Below are 17,291 nucleotides of genomic sequence, written 5' to 3'. Positions count from 1 at the left end.
ATCTTCATAAAACCTCATCTCCTTGTTATCTATCATGCTTTGAACCAAAGCCCTGAATCCTTCACATTCTTGGATTTCGTGCCCCGTTTTATGGTGGAATTCACAATAATTTTCGGTCTCGTACCCCTCCTCAAAATCTGAAGTAACTAAACCTCTCTTTGCCATCTCTTTCCAGACCAATTTCAATGGAGTTTTTACTTTGGTAATATCAATCTTGACTTCTTCTCTCATACCTTCACTCACCATATTCATCCCCTTATCAGCGTGATTAGGTAACGGATTTTCTACGTTAGGTGAGTCGTCAAGTTTGACAACACCCAATTTGATAAGTCCTTCCACTACCCTCTTGAAAGCTGTACAATTTTTTATTGAATGCCCTGAATTCCCGTATGATAATCACATTGTGCGTTCGGGTCATACCATTTTGGATACGGGGGTTGTAGAGGACTCAAGTAACGTGGGGCAACAACATGTGCATTAAATAAAGTCTGATACAACTCCCTGTATGACATTGGGATTGGCGTAAATTGGGGCTTTTCAGTAGTTTACCTAACTCTCGACTCTTGCCTTGATGATCCTTGTTGATTAGCAGCCACTTTCTGTGGTTGATTCACGGAAATTGACCTACCATAGGCATTCACATTATTCACTTCATTTTCTCTTTTCCTCGGGGCTGCCCTCCTATTATTCTCCCCTCCATCTATTCTTCGACTTTTGATAGCATGCTCGATCATTTCACCATTCACGATTATATCCGAGAAATTCTTTGAAGCGCTTCCTAACATGTGAGTTATGAACGGAGCTTTCAATGTATTAATAAAAATCACCGTCATCTCTTTTTCCAATAGCGGTGGTTGCACCTGAACCGCCACCTCTCTCCACCTCTGCGCATACTGTCTGAAGCTTTCGTTCGATTTCTTCTCTAAATTCTGCAGAGTTATCCTGTCAGGCATTATTTCTGAGACATGATTGTACTGTCTCATGAAAGCATGTGCTAAATCCCTCCATGTAGCAATTTTGGTTCGGCTCAGCTGATTGTACCACTTTAACGCTGCTCCTGTAAGACTTTCCTGAAAGCAATGTATTAATAATTGATCATTATTAATATACCCCGTCATTCTTCCGCAAAACATAGTAATGTGGGCTTCTGGGCAACTAGTCCCGTTGTATTTCTCGAATTCTGACATTTTAAATTTGTAAGGTAGCACCAAGTCCGGAACCAAGCTCAGATCTTTTGCATCTATTCCATGATAGCTTTCGATGCTTTCTATCACCCTAAACTTCTCTTCTATCCATTTCCATTTTTCCTCAAATTATTTTGGAAATTCCTCCTTCGCCTTGTCCTTTTCAGCCATCTCATTAAGATCTGGGACAGCAATATTATTCGGGCTATCACCGGGATTAGAGCCCGCTCCGGGCTGACAATTCATTGGTATTGAGGCATCGCCTTGGAACTGTTGGGGCCTAACCGACACAGAGGGTCTCCGCGGATGCGGCTCAGTCTGAACTTGCGCATGCGGAGGCGTAAAATCGGGAGGATAAAGTGGTTCACCATTGTTTTCTTCTTCATTAATAATCATAGGACCTTTCCCCTTATCTACTCCCTTCAATAATTGCGTCATCTTGGTTATCAGATCATCTTGAGACTCCTTCATCTTTTGTACCATGTCATGCTAAATCTTTTCTATTTGCTCTTTCATCTGTGCCTGCAACTGGTCTTGCATTTTCTTCTGAAGTCGTTCCAGCTTTTCTAACCTTTGATCCATAGTTTTTGATTTAGCACGGGTGCCGTAACGATGTTCAGTTGGCAAGTTTTTGTTGGTTTCCAGGGTAACTGTCATAATTTTAATTAATTAGGGCCCTTTTTTCGAAACTTTAATGCATATGATGAAATGTAATGAGGATGAATGGATGCAAAAAAGAGGCATTGATTCTAATTCAATTTCATTAGACAAAATCCAAATAGGAAACAAATTTCTTTTACATGAAGTGGATTACATATACGACTTTGCCTTTATGCCCAAAGCCTTAACTCCCCTAAGGAGCCAAGCTAACTCTCGACCCAGACTTGATTCAGATTCATATTTCAAACTCAATATATCAGCCTGAACTGCTAAGGATTGCAAATGATCAGCTACTTCCCGAATTTGAGTTATGGCTTCACCCATAATGTGATCCCTATCTCTGATCTGATTTTGAGAATGATGGATTTGCTTCTGGCATTGTTCGTTACGCCTCTCCAGAAGTTCCACTCGTAGTTCAGAGTTTTGCAGTGCGTCTTCAAGCTCTTCTATCCTTTCCTTCAGCTCTTCAATCCTACTTAAACTTGCTTTTAGCTCAATCACAGAGTTGCGACTACGGCACAAGTGAAGCGACCTTTCTAACTCCGCTACCCGATCTTTCAATCTTGCTTCCTCATTTTGGCATTCTGATAGACTTTGCTCCAAGGCGCTCTTTCGAGCTTGAGCATCTTGAAATTTCTTTTCCAACTGTTCAGCTTTGGTCTTTTCTTCCTTGATCTCCTGTCTCCATTGTTCCGATGTTTTCCCCAAACCTGCAGTTCGCATTGACAAGCGCAGCTTCTTATAATCAGTTTTTAAACTATCTAAATCCTCTTCAGCCTTATTCTTCCCTTTTCTTAACCTTTCAGCTTCCATCTTATGAATATCAACATCTAGTCCCAAGCGCATCTTTTCCTCTTCTAGCTGCTCTATCATCTTTCCATACTCTGAACTTCTTTTTTCGAAGTCTTGCTTGATTATCTCTAATTCTGAAGGGACCACTCGTAAATGCTCCTCTATAGAACGACCATAGTCTTCTCTTGACTTTGGGATGTTATCATTGATCCTCTCAATACGCCACCCGTGATATTCGGGAGTTGTCGTTGCTCCTACGGTAATTTTTTTCATCCGGTGAATCTGTTTCCAAGCATTAGACATCTCCTGAATCTTTCCTCTGTAGTTATTACCTTTATAAGAGAATTCACACTCGGCAAGCCATTGCGTTGCTGGCACGAACTGTCTTGACCTATATTGTCTTAATACAAGCAGAGGGGCATATCCGACAGCTCCCCAAATTCCAAGCAAAGGGACCAGTCAAAGTTCCCACATCTATACAAAATTTCATCGGGCACCATCCAAGGAGCTCTCCATTCAACATCTTCATCTCGTAGATTTTGCAGGATCGTCATCCACTTTTCCTCTGTGATGTCATCACGTCTTGGTGTCGCCGCTAATTCCTTCAAAGGCGAATAATTTTCTGAGAAAACTTAATAAGAAAACTTATCCACCTTCTAAAAATGGCTATGAAACCAAACTAACAGGAGTTTTGCACAACCAACGAATCTTCCCTCCCCCGTTCTTCGGCATGCACTCAAAGATCTGAATGTTTTGGCCAAAATTACTGGGACGGGTGTGACCCTCCTTTCGAGTTGATCGAACAAATCCGTAACGGCTTCATCTATGTGCCCCAACGCTTTAGGAAAAATAACCAACCCGTAAATACTCAAAGCAAAAACATCGACCTTCTTCTTCGTATCAGGGTGTGCCAAAATCTGATCTCGCAAACTTCTCCAAGGGATACATCTATTTTCTCCCTTTTGCTTGATTCTTGCGGTGACCCATTGCTCACTCATTCCGGTAATTCTTGTTAACTTCTTCGAAAAAGTCAAAGCATTAGCAGCTCTACAGTAAATTTTATCCGCTTAGATTCTCGGACAACGAAGCAAAGTTGTATGCTCCTCAACAGTAGGCACCATGTCTACCTCCCCAAATGTGAAGCAGCTATAAGCGGAATTCCAAAATTGAGCCAGAGCTCGAAACAGATGTTCATCTACATTGATGTCAAGCAAGTAGGGTAAATCACCATAATTACAGTAAAACAGTTGTTTGACTTCATCGTCCCACTGAGCCCAAATTTCTCTCAACTCCTGAAGGTTGTTCTGAGTCACATTGATGCTGGTGTAGTCCCATAACTCTGATGCATACCCCATTGTCAGACTATCACCTTTCTCGAGTTACGACTTTTCTGACCATATTCGGATAACCGTATTATCTTCCACCTTGTTAAGAAATTCGCTTTCCATGATTGGCTTTTCTATCTAGTAACCGAATGTGAATCAACGCCTTCTATAATGAAATGCCATGTAGATAAAATGCCATGCAGTCAAAACAAAATAATAAGTCAGTATCAAAATTAAAATCCGATACAAGCAAGAAATAATAGAGCATATATTTGGATATCTACCAGGGGTTTGACGTAGTTCTATCTAGAGTAGGTTCCTAGGGTTCACTACATGTGGTTTGGTTCTAAAGTAAGGATACCCGAATCAGCAGATTCCTCGATCTTCACCCATTATAGGTTCATATAGATCGAGTTCGGTTCAGGGGAATACATTTCCCTATGGCTGCACGGAGATGAAAATCTCACGAAAACATAGGTACGGATGTATTCCGAAAGCGATCCACTATCCTGCACTGAGGTGAAAACCTCACGAAGGAGTAGCTTCTCACTCCCACTTAAAAGGTGTGACCAAAGGTCATGCAATGCAATGCAAAATGTACCAAAATTTAAACAAACAGAGCAATTACAAACCACAATGATGAAAATTATAATGAAGAATGAAATGCCATGAAAGGATCATAAATTTAAACCAAATTTCAATTTTCGACAAAAAGACAAGAAGTAATCAACTCGTGGCTCGACTCACTTATTTCGAAAAAATTTCCCCAGTAGAGTCGCCAAGCTGTTGACACCATTTTTTGATGAAAACGAGGTCGACTTGGGTTTTGACGAAAACGAAAAAAAAACGGGAGTCGCCACCAATCCTTTTTAATGAGGTGTGATTGGATCACCTCAAAAAGTGGTTTTTTTTAATAAACGATTTGATTTTATTAAAACAACAAGTTTGGTCCACGAAATTCAGAAAAACGGGTTCGGGAGTCGGTTACGCACGAGGAAGGATTAGCACCCTCGATACGCCCAAAATTGGTACCTAGTTGATTACTTAATGTCTTAGTGTCGAAAAACTGAAAACTTTAAATAAATTTAAAATACGATCCCAAAAAAAACTCGAATAGCAGAGATTAAAATTCAAGAGGATATTTGGCAATTTGGTTAAACGAGAAATCGAAACCCAGCACCTTAGGGCACGTTCCTCAAATTTCCAAACGCAAAACATTACCTTATTTTGTAATTTTTGAAAGGATATTTAGCTATTTGGTTGAACGAGAAATCGAAACCCAGCACCTTAGGGCACGTTCCTCGAATTTCCAAACACAAAACATTGCCTTATTTTAAAAAAATTAAAAGGATATTAAGTCATTTGGTTAAACGAGAAAAATCGACACCCAGCACCTTAGGGCACGTTTTCTCGAATTTCTAAACGCAAAATATTGCCTCAATTAGAAATATTTTCCTTTTTGAAATATGGTATTTATATGCATAATAGAATAATGAATAAAAAGATGTGACTAAAATAATATGAGCAAAAACAAATAATAAATAAATAAACCTAATTCATCATGTATGTACAATAACAAATAAATAAATAAACTAAAACATAAAAATGGGCATATGAATAAATAAATAAATGAACATTAAGTAAAACAAAAAAAAATAATAAAAGAAAAAAAATTGATCCAATTTATAAAATATATAAAAACATTCATATACATATAAGGAAAATATTTGTATTTGTGCTTATAAAATATGAAAACATCCATATATTTATGTTTTAAAGTTATTAAATATGTAAAACTCATATAGGTATATACATATACGTATGGATATGTATATGTATATAAAAGGACAAAAGCAGAGATATTAATATATGTATATGCGTAAGGAAAATATACATGGATCTATGTGCATATAAATTATAAAATGTAAAATATATATATATGGGTACATGCGTATGTATATAAAAGGTACATATATATATAATGTAAAAAAAAATGGACGCATAAACCAGAGAGAAAAATAAATAAATAAATAATAATAATAATAATAATAATAATAAAGATAACCACAATAATAACAATAGTTAATTTAATGGTAATAAAAATCATAACAAAAATTTTACATTAACAAATAAACAAAACAGTAGGATGAAATCAAAAGTAAAATGAAATTACAGGGTAAAAACTGAAATAAAAAAAAAGAAAGATTAAAATGGAAATGCGCGTAAATATCAGGGACCAAACGGATAATAAGACCGTTATTAGGACACGTGCTCGTTACCCAGTACACCGGAGGGCTAGGGACGAAATCGAAAGAGAAATAAAAGTTCGGGACAAAATTGAAATAACATAAAATCAAACAAAAGGGAGCAAACTAAAAAGAAAATAAACGTGGAAGGACCGAAATCCCAAATAGACCCTCAGGTACGAAAACACGCGGACCTTCATTGGGTCGGGTCGGGTCGGCCTGATCCATGTCAAAACGACGCTGTTTTTGGACTATTGTTGCTAGCCAAAACGACACCGTACCAGAAGGCTATATAAGCCTAAAAAAAATCTAAAAAAATCATTTTCCTTCTTCCTTAAAAAAAACAGAGAATCTCTCTATTCCCTTTCTCTTCTCCGGCCAAGGGGTCAGTTGTGGACCACCGTGCCGGTCGCCGATTACCGGCGCCGGCGCCGCCGTAGGCGGCGGTCGGAAGTAAAAAAGTCAATTTTTTTTAAACCCTGTTTCAAAAGCCTTTCATAAATCAAGTCCTTAAAGCCCTAAGGCCGAGAGAGGGAACCTCAAAAAACAAAACGCCTTCCTCGTCCATTCTCAAAGATTCGGACTCCGGCGACGCTACAACCGCAACGATTCAGGTAAGTTTCGTTTATCACTTCTTTAGTTTATTAACTGTAAATGAAAAGAATGAGCAAGAACAGATCGAATTAAAAAAACTAAAAATATCACCTTTAAACTGATCTTTTCTTTCTATTTCTTCAATAAAGTTTTTTTTTAAAAAATCCCCCCTTTTACATTTTCTTAGTTTCGGCTTTTAAAGCCAATTTACATGAAATCCTTAGTCTATGCCTATGCCTGTCTCGCTTGCCTTGATTTGTTTGCAGGGATCAATGCACGTGGATGGAAGTGACGGTGGCAGTTGGCGGTGGTTGCTGGCAGAGCAGGTGGGCAGAAGACCAAAAGTCAGAAGACCCTAGGAGCGGCGCCTAGGGTTCTTCTGTTTTCTGCTAGGGTTTTCTGTTTCCTTTTTTTGGTTGGGCCATTTGGGCTGTTTAAGTTAGTTGGGTATTGAAAGTTTGGGTTTAATTTGTTTTGGGTTTGTATTAGTTTTGATGGGCTTTGGGCTGGGGGTTTATTACTGGGCCCGAGCAAAATGGCCTGCAACACACAACATTTTGGCAAATTTACATTTTCCCCATAACTTTATAAAAATTCCACTTTTGTCCCAAAGCTCGTAAAAATAAAATTCACTAAATTCTTAAATTTCAAACTTCACTAAGTCATATTTCATGCTCATAACAGCCCTCAATTTCACAAAATCACAACTTTATGCACACTTTACCATCTTTCACAATTTAGTCATTTTTCAATATTTTCATGGAAATTCATCTAGTAAAACTTGTAATTAACACTTCAAACATTCATTATCTAACATCACTAATCAATTTACAATTATCTCATAAAGGGGTCAATTTTTAAATTTTTATTTCATTTAAATTAAATGGTAGAAACATGAAATTCAAGCTTCAATGAGCATAAAAATACAAAAATAATTAAAAACGGGGCAAGAAATCACTTACAATTGAGCTTAGAAAAATCAAAAACCCTAACTATTGAAGCATGAAAGTTTCGGCAGCAAGCTCTTCAATTTTGAAGAAGATGGACACTTATTTCCTCTTTATTTTGTCTTTTACTCAATTTGGACAAAAATGCCATTGACCCATTACTTAGATATTTTTCTAGAATTACCCTTTTGTGTCCACAACACTAATTTATGGTCTAATTGCCACATAAACACTTCCAATTTCATGCAATAATTCAATTAAGTCATTTAATTACTAATTAGACACAATTTGCATTTTTCTCAATTTAGTCCTAAAAATTCAATTAGGCACTAAATCATTAAAATTTCCTATCCATATTTTCACACAATATTTCAATCAATCGAAAATTAATGGAACTTTATAAAATTAAACTATTTCACTTCAGATTTGTGGTTACGAAACCACTATTCCGATTAGACCCTATTTTGGGCTATCACAAAGTTCTTTGCAGGTTCAATATGCAGAGTGCTAAGCCTGTTAGTACTCCTTTAGCAACCCATTTCATACTTTCATCGGTTTTGTCTCCACAATCAGATGATGAGATTGAGTACATGTCACATGTTCCATACTCTATCTCTCATGTATGCTATGGTTTGTTCACATCCAAATTTATCATATACTATCAGTGCAGTTAGTAGATACATGACGAATCCCGATAATGAACTTTGGAAAGAAATTCAGTGGATTTAATATACTTATGAGGTATTACTGATGTTTGCTTACAGTTTGGAAGAACTAGAGACGGAGTCTTTGGGTATGTTGATGCTGATTTTACTAGAGACCTTAATAGAAGAAAATCTCTCACAAGTTATATCTTTACAATCGGAGATTGTGCAATCAGTTGGAAAGCCACTTTGCAAACTACAGTTGCTTTGTCTACCACTAAAGCTGAGTACATGGCGATTACTGAGGCTTGTAAAGAAGCTATTTGGTTGAATGGGCTCTTTAGTGAACTCAATGAAGACCTTCAAATCAGTACAGTATTTTGTAACAGTCAGAGTGCCATCTTCCTTACAAAAGATCAAATGTTTCATGAGAGAACAAAACACTATGATGTTTGGTATCATTTTGTTCGTGATATTACTGCTCGTGGTGATATTGTTGTGAGCAAAATTAGTACTCATGAAAATCCTGCAGATATGATGACTAAGTCACTTCCTATAACCAAGTTTGAGCATTACTTAGGCTTGGTTGGTATTCATTGTTGAAGTTAAACCCTTAAGGGGTTTTATGGAAGAGGTGAAAAACTTGTTCTGTAACGCCCCAAAATTTTTAATTTCATTATTGTGAAAATATGATACAAATATCTGTTAGCTTTAGTGGTTATGTGTTCTGAGAGTGTTTGGGAGGTCCCAAGTTCAAGCCTTCGCTTGGGAAAATTTTGGTATTTTGAATGAATTAGGTCTTACTCTTGTTTAGTAGGCTTTTATTTGATTGTTGGGTAAATTATATTAGAATGGCCTTGTTGGTCTAGTGGTTAAATGGTGTGTTATTAAGGTGGAGGTCTTGTGTTTGAATCCTTATGTAGGTAAGGGTATTATTTTTTTGCTCAGATTTCGGGATAGAGTTGTGTAATAGGGGGATTCTGAGTAGTGGATGTGTAGTGGGAATTGGGGGAGAAGATTAAGGGATTTTGGGGGTTATCGGGATTTTATTTTATTTTATTCCCATAACCGAATTTTGGCTCTCTTTTCTAAAAAAAATTCTGCCGTCTATTCTTCTCCCTCTTCTCTTACTGAAATTCTCTGAGTTTTTCCATCTTTCTCTTATTTTTCTTCTTCTTGATTTTTCCCTAATCCATTTATTTTCCTTCGTTTTCGCACACGGTTAGTGCTCGCTTAGTTTCGGTAAGTATTTCTCTTCGTTTCTGTCATGAATCTCTTAACGACTGAAGTGGTAATGTTTTTTCTCTGCGATTTGGGCGTAGGGGGAGGCTCGGAATAGTGAATTCAGTGTTCTAGTCTTAACAATAGTTAAACGGAGGGTTATTGTTGGTGGTAAGTTGGGTTTTTGTTCATTCTTGGTTTTCAATTCGCTTGTATATCTATTAATTGATGTTGAGTACCTTGATTATAGGTTTTGGACTGCTCGGGGACTATTTTAACATCAAACAAACAAGGTGTGTACCCAAAACGCAGAAATATAGAATTAAATTGCCATAAATTGTGGAAATCGAATTAGAGGATGAAAAAAATATAGAATTAAAGCTTATTGAGTCTAGTTTCTCATAGAAGAAATGGTGTCAGTAATGGAATTGAAAATCGTGAGATATAATAAACTTTGTGAGACAAGACCAGAATGAATTCGAGTTCCCTTTTTCTAACTTTGGAAAATTATCAAAAATTGGAGAAAAATAATTAGGGGCTAAAATTTACATGTTTAAATTATTAATGAGTATATTTTCAATAGAAACAAATGAAAACATCATCCAAATTTTGTATTAAGAGATAATTAATTTTTAGCAAAGAAGGGTCGGAGCTGTCAGCCAGTAGAATAGGGGTAAGTTTGAAGATTTTACTGTATTTATTGGCCGAACTAAAAATTCTGAAAATTTTATGGTAGAAAGGTATTTGAGTCTAGTTTCAAAAACATCAAGCAGATCTTAATTTGGAATTCTGTAGCTCAATATATAAATAATTTAGTAACAGTGACTCAAGTAGACAGTTTTGAAGGAACATATAAGTAAATAGTGAAAACATATATGAATAATTAACTAGAACGGGTTACATTAAAAATGGAACATGCGGCCAAGGCCAATTTGGGTCGAGTGGGCCACATGGGTGTGTGAGCCCATTTTTTTGAAAAGTTCTGTAAGGTTGCACGGGTCGCCCAAGTCGACTGTAAACCTACTGTAGGGTCGGTAAGTTTTACTTAGACCCCTATATGTGTGATATGTCTGTTTGATTTCTATACCGAGCATGACTTATAATATCTAAATGTATGTAAATGGCATGACATATTTTGTATGTTGCATTACATTGGGGTGGGTTGATGATATTTGAAGGAAGTGTCTGAAAGGCTATTAAGCCTATTATCTAGCAGCTCAGCTGCAACCTTCTGATTATGTGTCGCATTTCGATACAGCATGGTGTGTAGGGATGGGTGGGTTGATTAATTCTCACATGGTGCGTAGGGTTGGACGGAGATGGTGTGTAGAGGCTGGCGGGTAGGATTCCGATTTACTGTATCTGCATTCTGTATCTGATATGGGCCAAGGCCCTAATGTATTTTTGAGACTGTATCTAAAAGGGCTAAGGCCCAAACTGATTCTGTGATGGGCACGGGCCCTAAACTGTATCTAACTGAATTTTGTTGATTATCTGTATTCATGTTTTCTGTGGGGACTACACACTGAGTTTGCAAAAACTCACCCTTTCTTTTTTTAATCTCTACAGGTAATCCCCAGACTTGACGGGTAGGTGCAGCGGAGGACTCGAAGGTGGCCACACGTAAATTTTAGACTGTTTTCTGTTACTGCCTAGAATTTATTACTTGTTTAGGGGTTTTTGATGTATCTTCTAGATTATGGACTGGTTGGCTTTAAATTTGGGACTTTATACCGTTTTTTATGGATTTTTTTTTAAATTGCAACTCCACAAAACACGATTTTTTTTCTTCTAAAAACTAAGGTTTTTCCTAAATAGAAACGATTTTCCCTAAATTAATTGGTTATAAAAGCTTCAGCTAAGAGACAAGTTTTAAAGCAAATCAACTAGTTTTTTTTAATTAAATAAAAGCTAACTTACTGTAGCGGTTTTTAAACTCGACAATCTTGTCTTCAAATCCCTTTCCATATGACATCGACAGATTCGGCCATAACGTCTAGGCCGGGTTTGGGGTGTTACATGTTCGTTGAGAATTCTTGTCAAAGTGGAGATTTTTAGAGTTGTGTGACCCAAATTCTAAGAGATTGCTTGCAAGTCAAGTTAAACAAAATATATCTTTTTTTTAGAAGATTTAGTATTTATGAGTATAATATATTTAGCATTTATTAGCATAATATATTTGACTTTGATTAGAATTAGGTTTTTTAACCTATAAATAAATGTAGTCGAAACTCCTCTTATAATCATTCGAATTTGACATAGTGAATTTTCTTCTCATCTGCCCGTGATTTTTTCCCCGAAAATGTTTCCAAGTAAAAATCTGTGTGTTCTTTATTTTTATTTCTCTTTTCTTTACGATATATTGTCATTACCGACATTCTAATTTTACAGGATGCATATCGAAGATTTGGTAAATAGTTTACATAGGCTAGAATTTGTATATCAAATTTATTGGATATCATTTTTTAAAAGTGATTACATGTTAGAAATAATGGTAGATAACATCTAGTCCATTTCTATCAAAAAGTACCACTTTGAAATGTTGCATAATTTCAGGGTTGCGGGCTTGGGGCCAACATAATCACCTATTGTTTTGTAATCATGGGCATCTAGTTTGGAATCTAGTGTGCTTTCTTTCTTGTCTTTTTACATAAGAAAATTGGTGCTGGCAATGGAGAAATATTTTTACATAAGGAAGAATGTGAGTTTGATTTTGACAAGGTGGATGGAAAACGAAAGGAAACAAAAATAAACCTTGACCAAATCTATGCTGCCTTAGAACTTTTGAAAACTTTCATTCACACTTCAAATAGCTACTTTTGTTTGTCTTAAATTATATTTTAGTTATTTATGTTTGAAATATTACGTTTTAGTCATTTATGTTATCGTTTTGTTATAAAATGGTCACTCTACCATGGCAGCCAAAATAGGTTTTAAATACCAACTTGCATGTCCAGTTATTGGGATGAAAATAGGTTTTTGATTAAATAAATTTAATTTGGACTGCCAAGTTGGCATTTAAAACCCATTTTGATTGCCACGTAGGACCGCCATTAGGGAGGTAACGAAGCTTAACAGTAGAGTGACCACTTCGTAACAAAATGATAACATAAGTGACTAAAATATAATCTGAAGCAAACAAAAGTGACTATTTTTATAGTTTACCCTAATAATAATAATTGGAAAATGTAATTTGTGTTTCTATTATAAGATCGAATCAAAGTAGCCTTTTTATTATTAACTGAATTAATTAATTTTATATATTATTAAAAAAATTAATTCCAATGGAATTAGTGTTTGCTGTTTAAAAATATTGTTTATTGTATAACAAAGTTATATTATAAAAGTTTTTTATGGTCATGCAAATAAAATGATATTATTTGGAGTTAACTGAAAATGAAAAAGAATATTTTTCATATAAAATTTTCAACAATAAATGTTAACTCTATTACAACTTGACTTTATTTGACTCTTTTTTAATAGTAAAAGATTAAATTAATCTATTTAATAGTAGAATGACTAATTTAAATTAATCCCTATAAAAGAGGGACTTTACAATGAAATTCACCCAAAATAACTCATTCTTCTAAACCACGGAAGGAAAAGAAATTGGGAGGAATTCTATTTTGTTTATAATCATGGACATCTACGTAGTTTGGAATCTAGTGTTCTTTCTTTCTTTTGTCTTTTTACATAAGAAAATTGGTGCTGGCAATGGAGAAATATTTTGTTGGATATATAGGATGTATGCTGCTTTCCTACAGGATTTGGCACTTTACAATACATCAAATGAAATTCCATATATAACACCTAATTTGCTGCCTCTTTTACCACAAAAAAATAAACCTTCAATCTTCACAAATATATATATATATATGTATATAAACATTAAATTTCTTGGCATTTTCCCTTTGAATGTAGTTTGGATTTGAAAGTCATGAAACCAATCTTTGAATATTGAACATCAAATTCAATTTCTGTAATCATCAATAATATAACCAATGAAACAAAAATCTGAATAAATAAAAGAGAGCACCATTAACTTGAATTTTATTACAACTGAGTATGATTGTACAAATGAACCAAAGATTCAAAACTATGTGTCTTTGTTTTTCGTGTTTCGATTACAAAGTATACATGTAAAGAAAGATTTAAAAAAGGAAAGAATATAACTATAGGCTTATTAACATGAAAGATAACAAAGCAAATTAATGAGAACAATGTAAAAAAATTGTGACGGAGGAAATCATTAGTAATTTCCATTCCCAGACTTTTGAGTCTGAATCAGAAAGGGGCGATGGGAGTATTGTTCATGCTCTTAATCATATCTCTTCGCTTTTCATCTCGATCAAGCTTTCGATCACAATCTCGGAAGCACTCGTCACTACATCGGACCAATTCCTACATAAAATCAAAATAAAAAAATTGGTTATGTATGAACCGATTAAACTAAACTTTAGAAAAGATTGATTATTGGCTTACCCTTTTAACGAGTCGAACGTGAGCCCGACCGTATTTTTCGCTTCCTCAATAGCCAATTTGAACCTCTCCAAGTCTTTGTCCGGGACAGTTCCATTGTTGACAAGAGCAAGTTGCGAAGGCTTAATGTCGCAAAAGATCGGGATTACCTTCTTCTTCGACTCCATGATAAGAGCCAATTCATGGAGGCAAAAATAGGACTTACAGTAATTCGGCGAGAAAACCGTGATGCCGACCTTGCAATTCTTTATCGCGTTATCGATGTTGTCGAACAACTTATCGCCGGGTTTCATATTCTTGTTATCCAAGAAAGGTTGAAGGTTTAACCGAGAAAGGTGATCGTAAAGCAAGGTGGCTATAGTCCGCTTGGTGTCAATGCCCCTATGGTTAATGAAAACATCGCAAGCTTTATTTGTCACAAGGGGATTCGTTGGTGTTTGGAGGGCAAGAAAGTTGCGATGGAAGTTCATCATTTTCATGGCTGCTGATGAATAACGTTGCATATGCATGGTGTTGGGTCGATGAAGAAGGAAAATAAAGGAAACCCTAATTATATTTTTTTATTTTGTGTGGCTTGTATGTTAAGATTGTTGATATTATGGTGCCATATGCATATATATATATAGGGGGAGTCTGGAAATGTGGGGTAAACTGTGTTGGAATCTTCATATAGGAGCAGTTCTACTTCTATAGTTGAATTGTAAAGAAAGTAACAAGGAAGAATGTGAGTTTGATTTTGACAAGGTGGATGGGGAAAAGAAAGGAAACAAAAATAAACCTTGACCAAATCTATGCTGCCTCAGAACCTTTGAAAACTTTCATTCGCCCTTCAAACAAGTTACATTGAATTCCTTTTTTAAAAACAAGCATGAGATCAATATAACTATGAAAACATGGTCATGTGAACAATCCATTTTACAAACCTAAATAGTTAATGTTGTATTTAATTATTTTTATTTGCTTAATTTTTAATACTCTATCAAATTTATTTAGTACATTGTAGAGTTAAATGTAGTAAAAATTTAAATATTAAGATATTAAAATAATTCAATGAAATTAAAATATTTTATTAATAATGTATTAACGACTACCCCTTTAATAGTATGACATTATTATTATTATTATTATAACTAGAAGGATACGAGTTTACATTCATTTAAATGTATATTATTTCCCAATTTAAAATTTTATAGATATAAACAGGAGTAATAATAAGAATTATATAAAAAATACTAACCCTATAGTATAAATAAATAAAGGCCTAAAGGGAAGGGATACATGTGACACACATGAGATATGTCTACTTTGACTGTTTGATCAAACGAAGTACAATATTATCAGACAAATTAAACATCAACATCAACATCGTTAGGTGCTTGTTCAACCCCCCATTGAAGGAATTTCTGGGTTGTGAAAAGGTAATTTCCCTCACCTTTTTCAAGATTTGGGTTTCCGCATGCACCTCCGATCAAGCTTATAATAATAATAATAATAATAATAATAATAAGAGTAAACTATAAAAATATCATTTTTGTTTGTATTAAATTATATTTTAGTCATTTATATTTGAAATGTTATGTTAGTCATTTACGTTATCGTTTTGTTACAAAATTATCACTCTATCGTTAAATTCCGTTACCTCCCTAACGGTAGTCCTACGTGGCAATCCAAATGGATTTTAAATGCCAACTTACATATCCAGTTAATGAGATGAAAATAGGTTTTTGATTAAATAAATTTAATTTGGACTGCCAAGTTAGCATTTAAAACCCATTTGGACTACCACATAAAACCGCCGTTAGGGAGGTAACAGAGCTTAACGGTAGAGTGACCACTTCGTAACAAAACAATAACATAAGTGACTAAAACTTAATATTTCTAACATAATTGACTACAATATAATCTAAAGCAAACAAAAGTGATTATTTTTGTAGTTTACCCTAATAATAATAATTGGAAAACGTAATTTGTGTTTCTATTATAAGATTGAATCAAAGTAGCCTTTTTATTATTAGCTAAATTAATTAATTTTATATATTATTAAAAAAAATTAATTCCAATGGAATTAATGTTTACTGTTTAAAATTATTGTTTATTGTATAACAGAGTTATATTATAAAAGTTTTTTATGGTTATGCAAATAAAAAGATATTCTTTGGAGTTAAAAAGAATATTTTTCATATAATTTTTTCAACAATAAATGTTAACTCTATTATAACTTGGCTTTATTTGACTCTTTTTTAATAATAAAAGATTAAATTAATCTATTTAATAGTAGAATAAATAATTTAAATCAATCCCTATAAAAGAGGGACTTTACAATGAAATTCACCCAAAATAACTCATTCTTCTAAACCACTTGAAGGAAAAGAAATTGGGAGGAATTCTGTTTTGTTTATTTATTAAATATATACATATATTATAGCCAAGAAACTATGATACACCTTTATTTGACTGCATTTTTATTCTTTAAATAATTAAATTATAAATTTATTTTTACTAAATTACATCATATTCACAAAATAAAAAAAGAAGTATTGGTGAGAAAATATGTGTAAGAGAAAAAAAAATGTAAATATGCATACTACATTTTCAAAGGATTGGTATTTTTAATGTTATTAAAAAAAGTATATTTTTATGATGTAATTTTTTTATGGTTTATAAGTATAAATACATACAAGTAATTATAAATTAAAATTAAATTAATATAAAGTATAAATGGGTAAAAAGTTTAAATATAAGCAGATAAAATAAAACTCACATATGGTGGGATTCTAACTAAAGTACTTAAAAATCCAATATCTCAACATTTGTCCAATTGCAATTGAAGGAATAGTTGAGAAAAAATCAATGATTTCACTCTATGCGAATGGGCTTATTAAAAATATATATGCCCAAAACATTCAATTCCCTTACTACTACGTTGTGTACTATTAATGTATTTTATGTACTTCTTTAGAAAATTTCGAAGGCGTTTGGTTGATTTAATTTTACATTACAATCTGTAATGTTACATTTTAGAATGAGATTATGATGTTTGATTCTCAACATTTAGGTCATCTCATAATCTCTCATTCTTGAACAATGTCAAGATGTTGAAATATATATTGTAATCTCATTACAACTCATTTCTTAAGTGATCTAAAATTTCAAGTGAAATTTGAAATTCAAGGCAAAATTACCTTTTGTTGTTATTATA

At 34.1% G+C, this 17,291-nt stretch overlaps 2 protein-coding genes across 2 annotated transcripts; both read right to left on the bottom strand.

Moving 5' to 3' along the window:
- Positions 1-1,994: 1,994 nt before the first annotated feature.
- On the bottom strand, positions 1,995-2,939 carry LOC107917186 (puff II/9-2 protein-like). Its single transcript, XM_016846562.1, has one exon. The coding sequence runs from the start codon at positions 2,937-2,939 to the stop codon at positions 1,995-1,997; it is 945 nt and encodes a 314-aa protein (XP_016702051.1).
- Positions 2,940-13,632: 10,693 nt separating this feature from the next.
- LOC107917185 (TIR-only protein) lies at positions 13,633-14,891 on the bottom strand. The gene is made up of 2 exons (XM_041086921.1): positions 14,096-14,891; positions 13,633-14,014 (listed from the first exon to the last, which is right to left on the bottom strand). The coding sequence occupies exons 1-2, from the start codon at positions 14,599-14,601 to the stop codon at positions 13,936-13,938; spliced, it is 585 nt and encodes a 194-aa protein (XP_040942855.1). The 5' UTR covers positions 14,602-14,891; the 3' UTR covers positions 13,633-13,935.
- Between the last annotated feature and the right edge of the window lie 2,400 nt (positions 14,892-17,291).

The sequence above is a fragment of the Gossypium hirsutum genome, chromosome D01 (genome assembly GCF_007990345.1).
Source record: "Gossypium hirsutum isolate 1008001.06 chromosome D01, Gossypium_hirsutum_v2.1, whole genome shotgun sequence".
In the NCBI taxonomy this organism is placed as follows: domain Eukaryota; kingdom Viridiplantae; phylum Streptophyta; class Magnoliopsida; order Malvales; family Malvaceae; genus Gossypium; species Gossypium hirsutum.
Note: the sequence above shows the minus strand (reverse complement) of the source record. Positions and strands in the feature narration are given on the sequence as shown.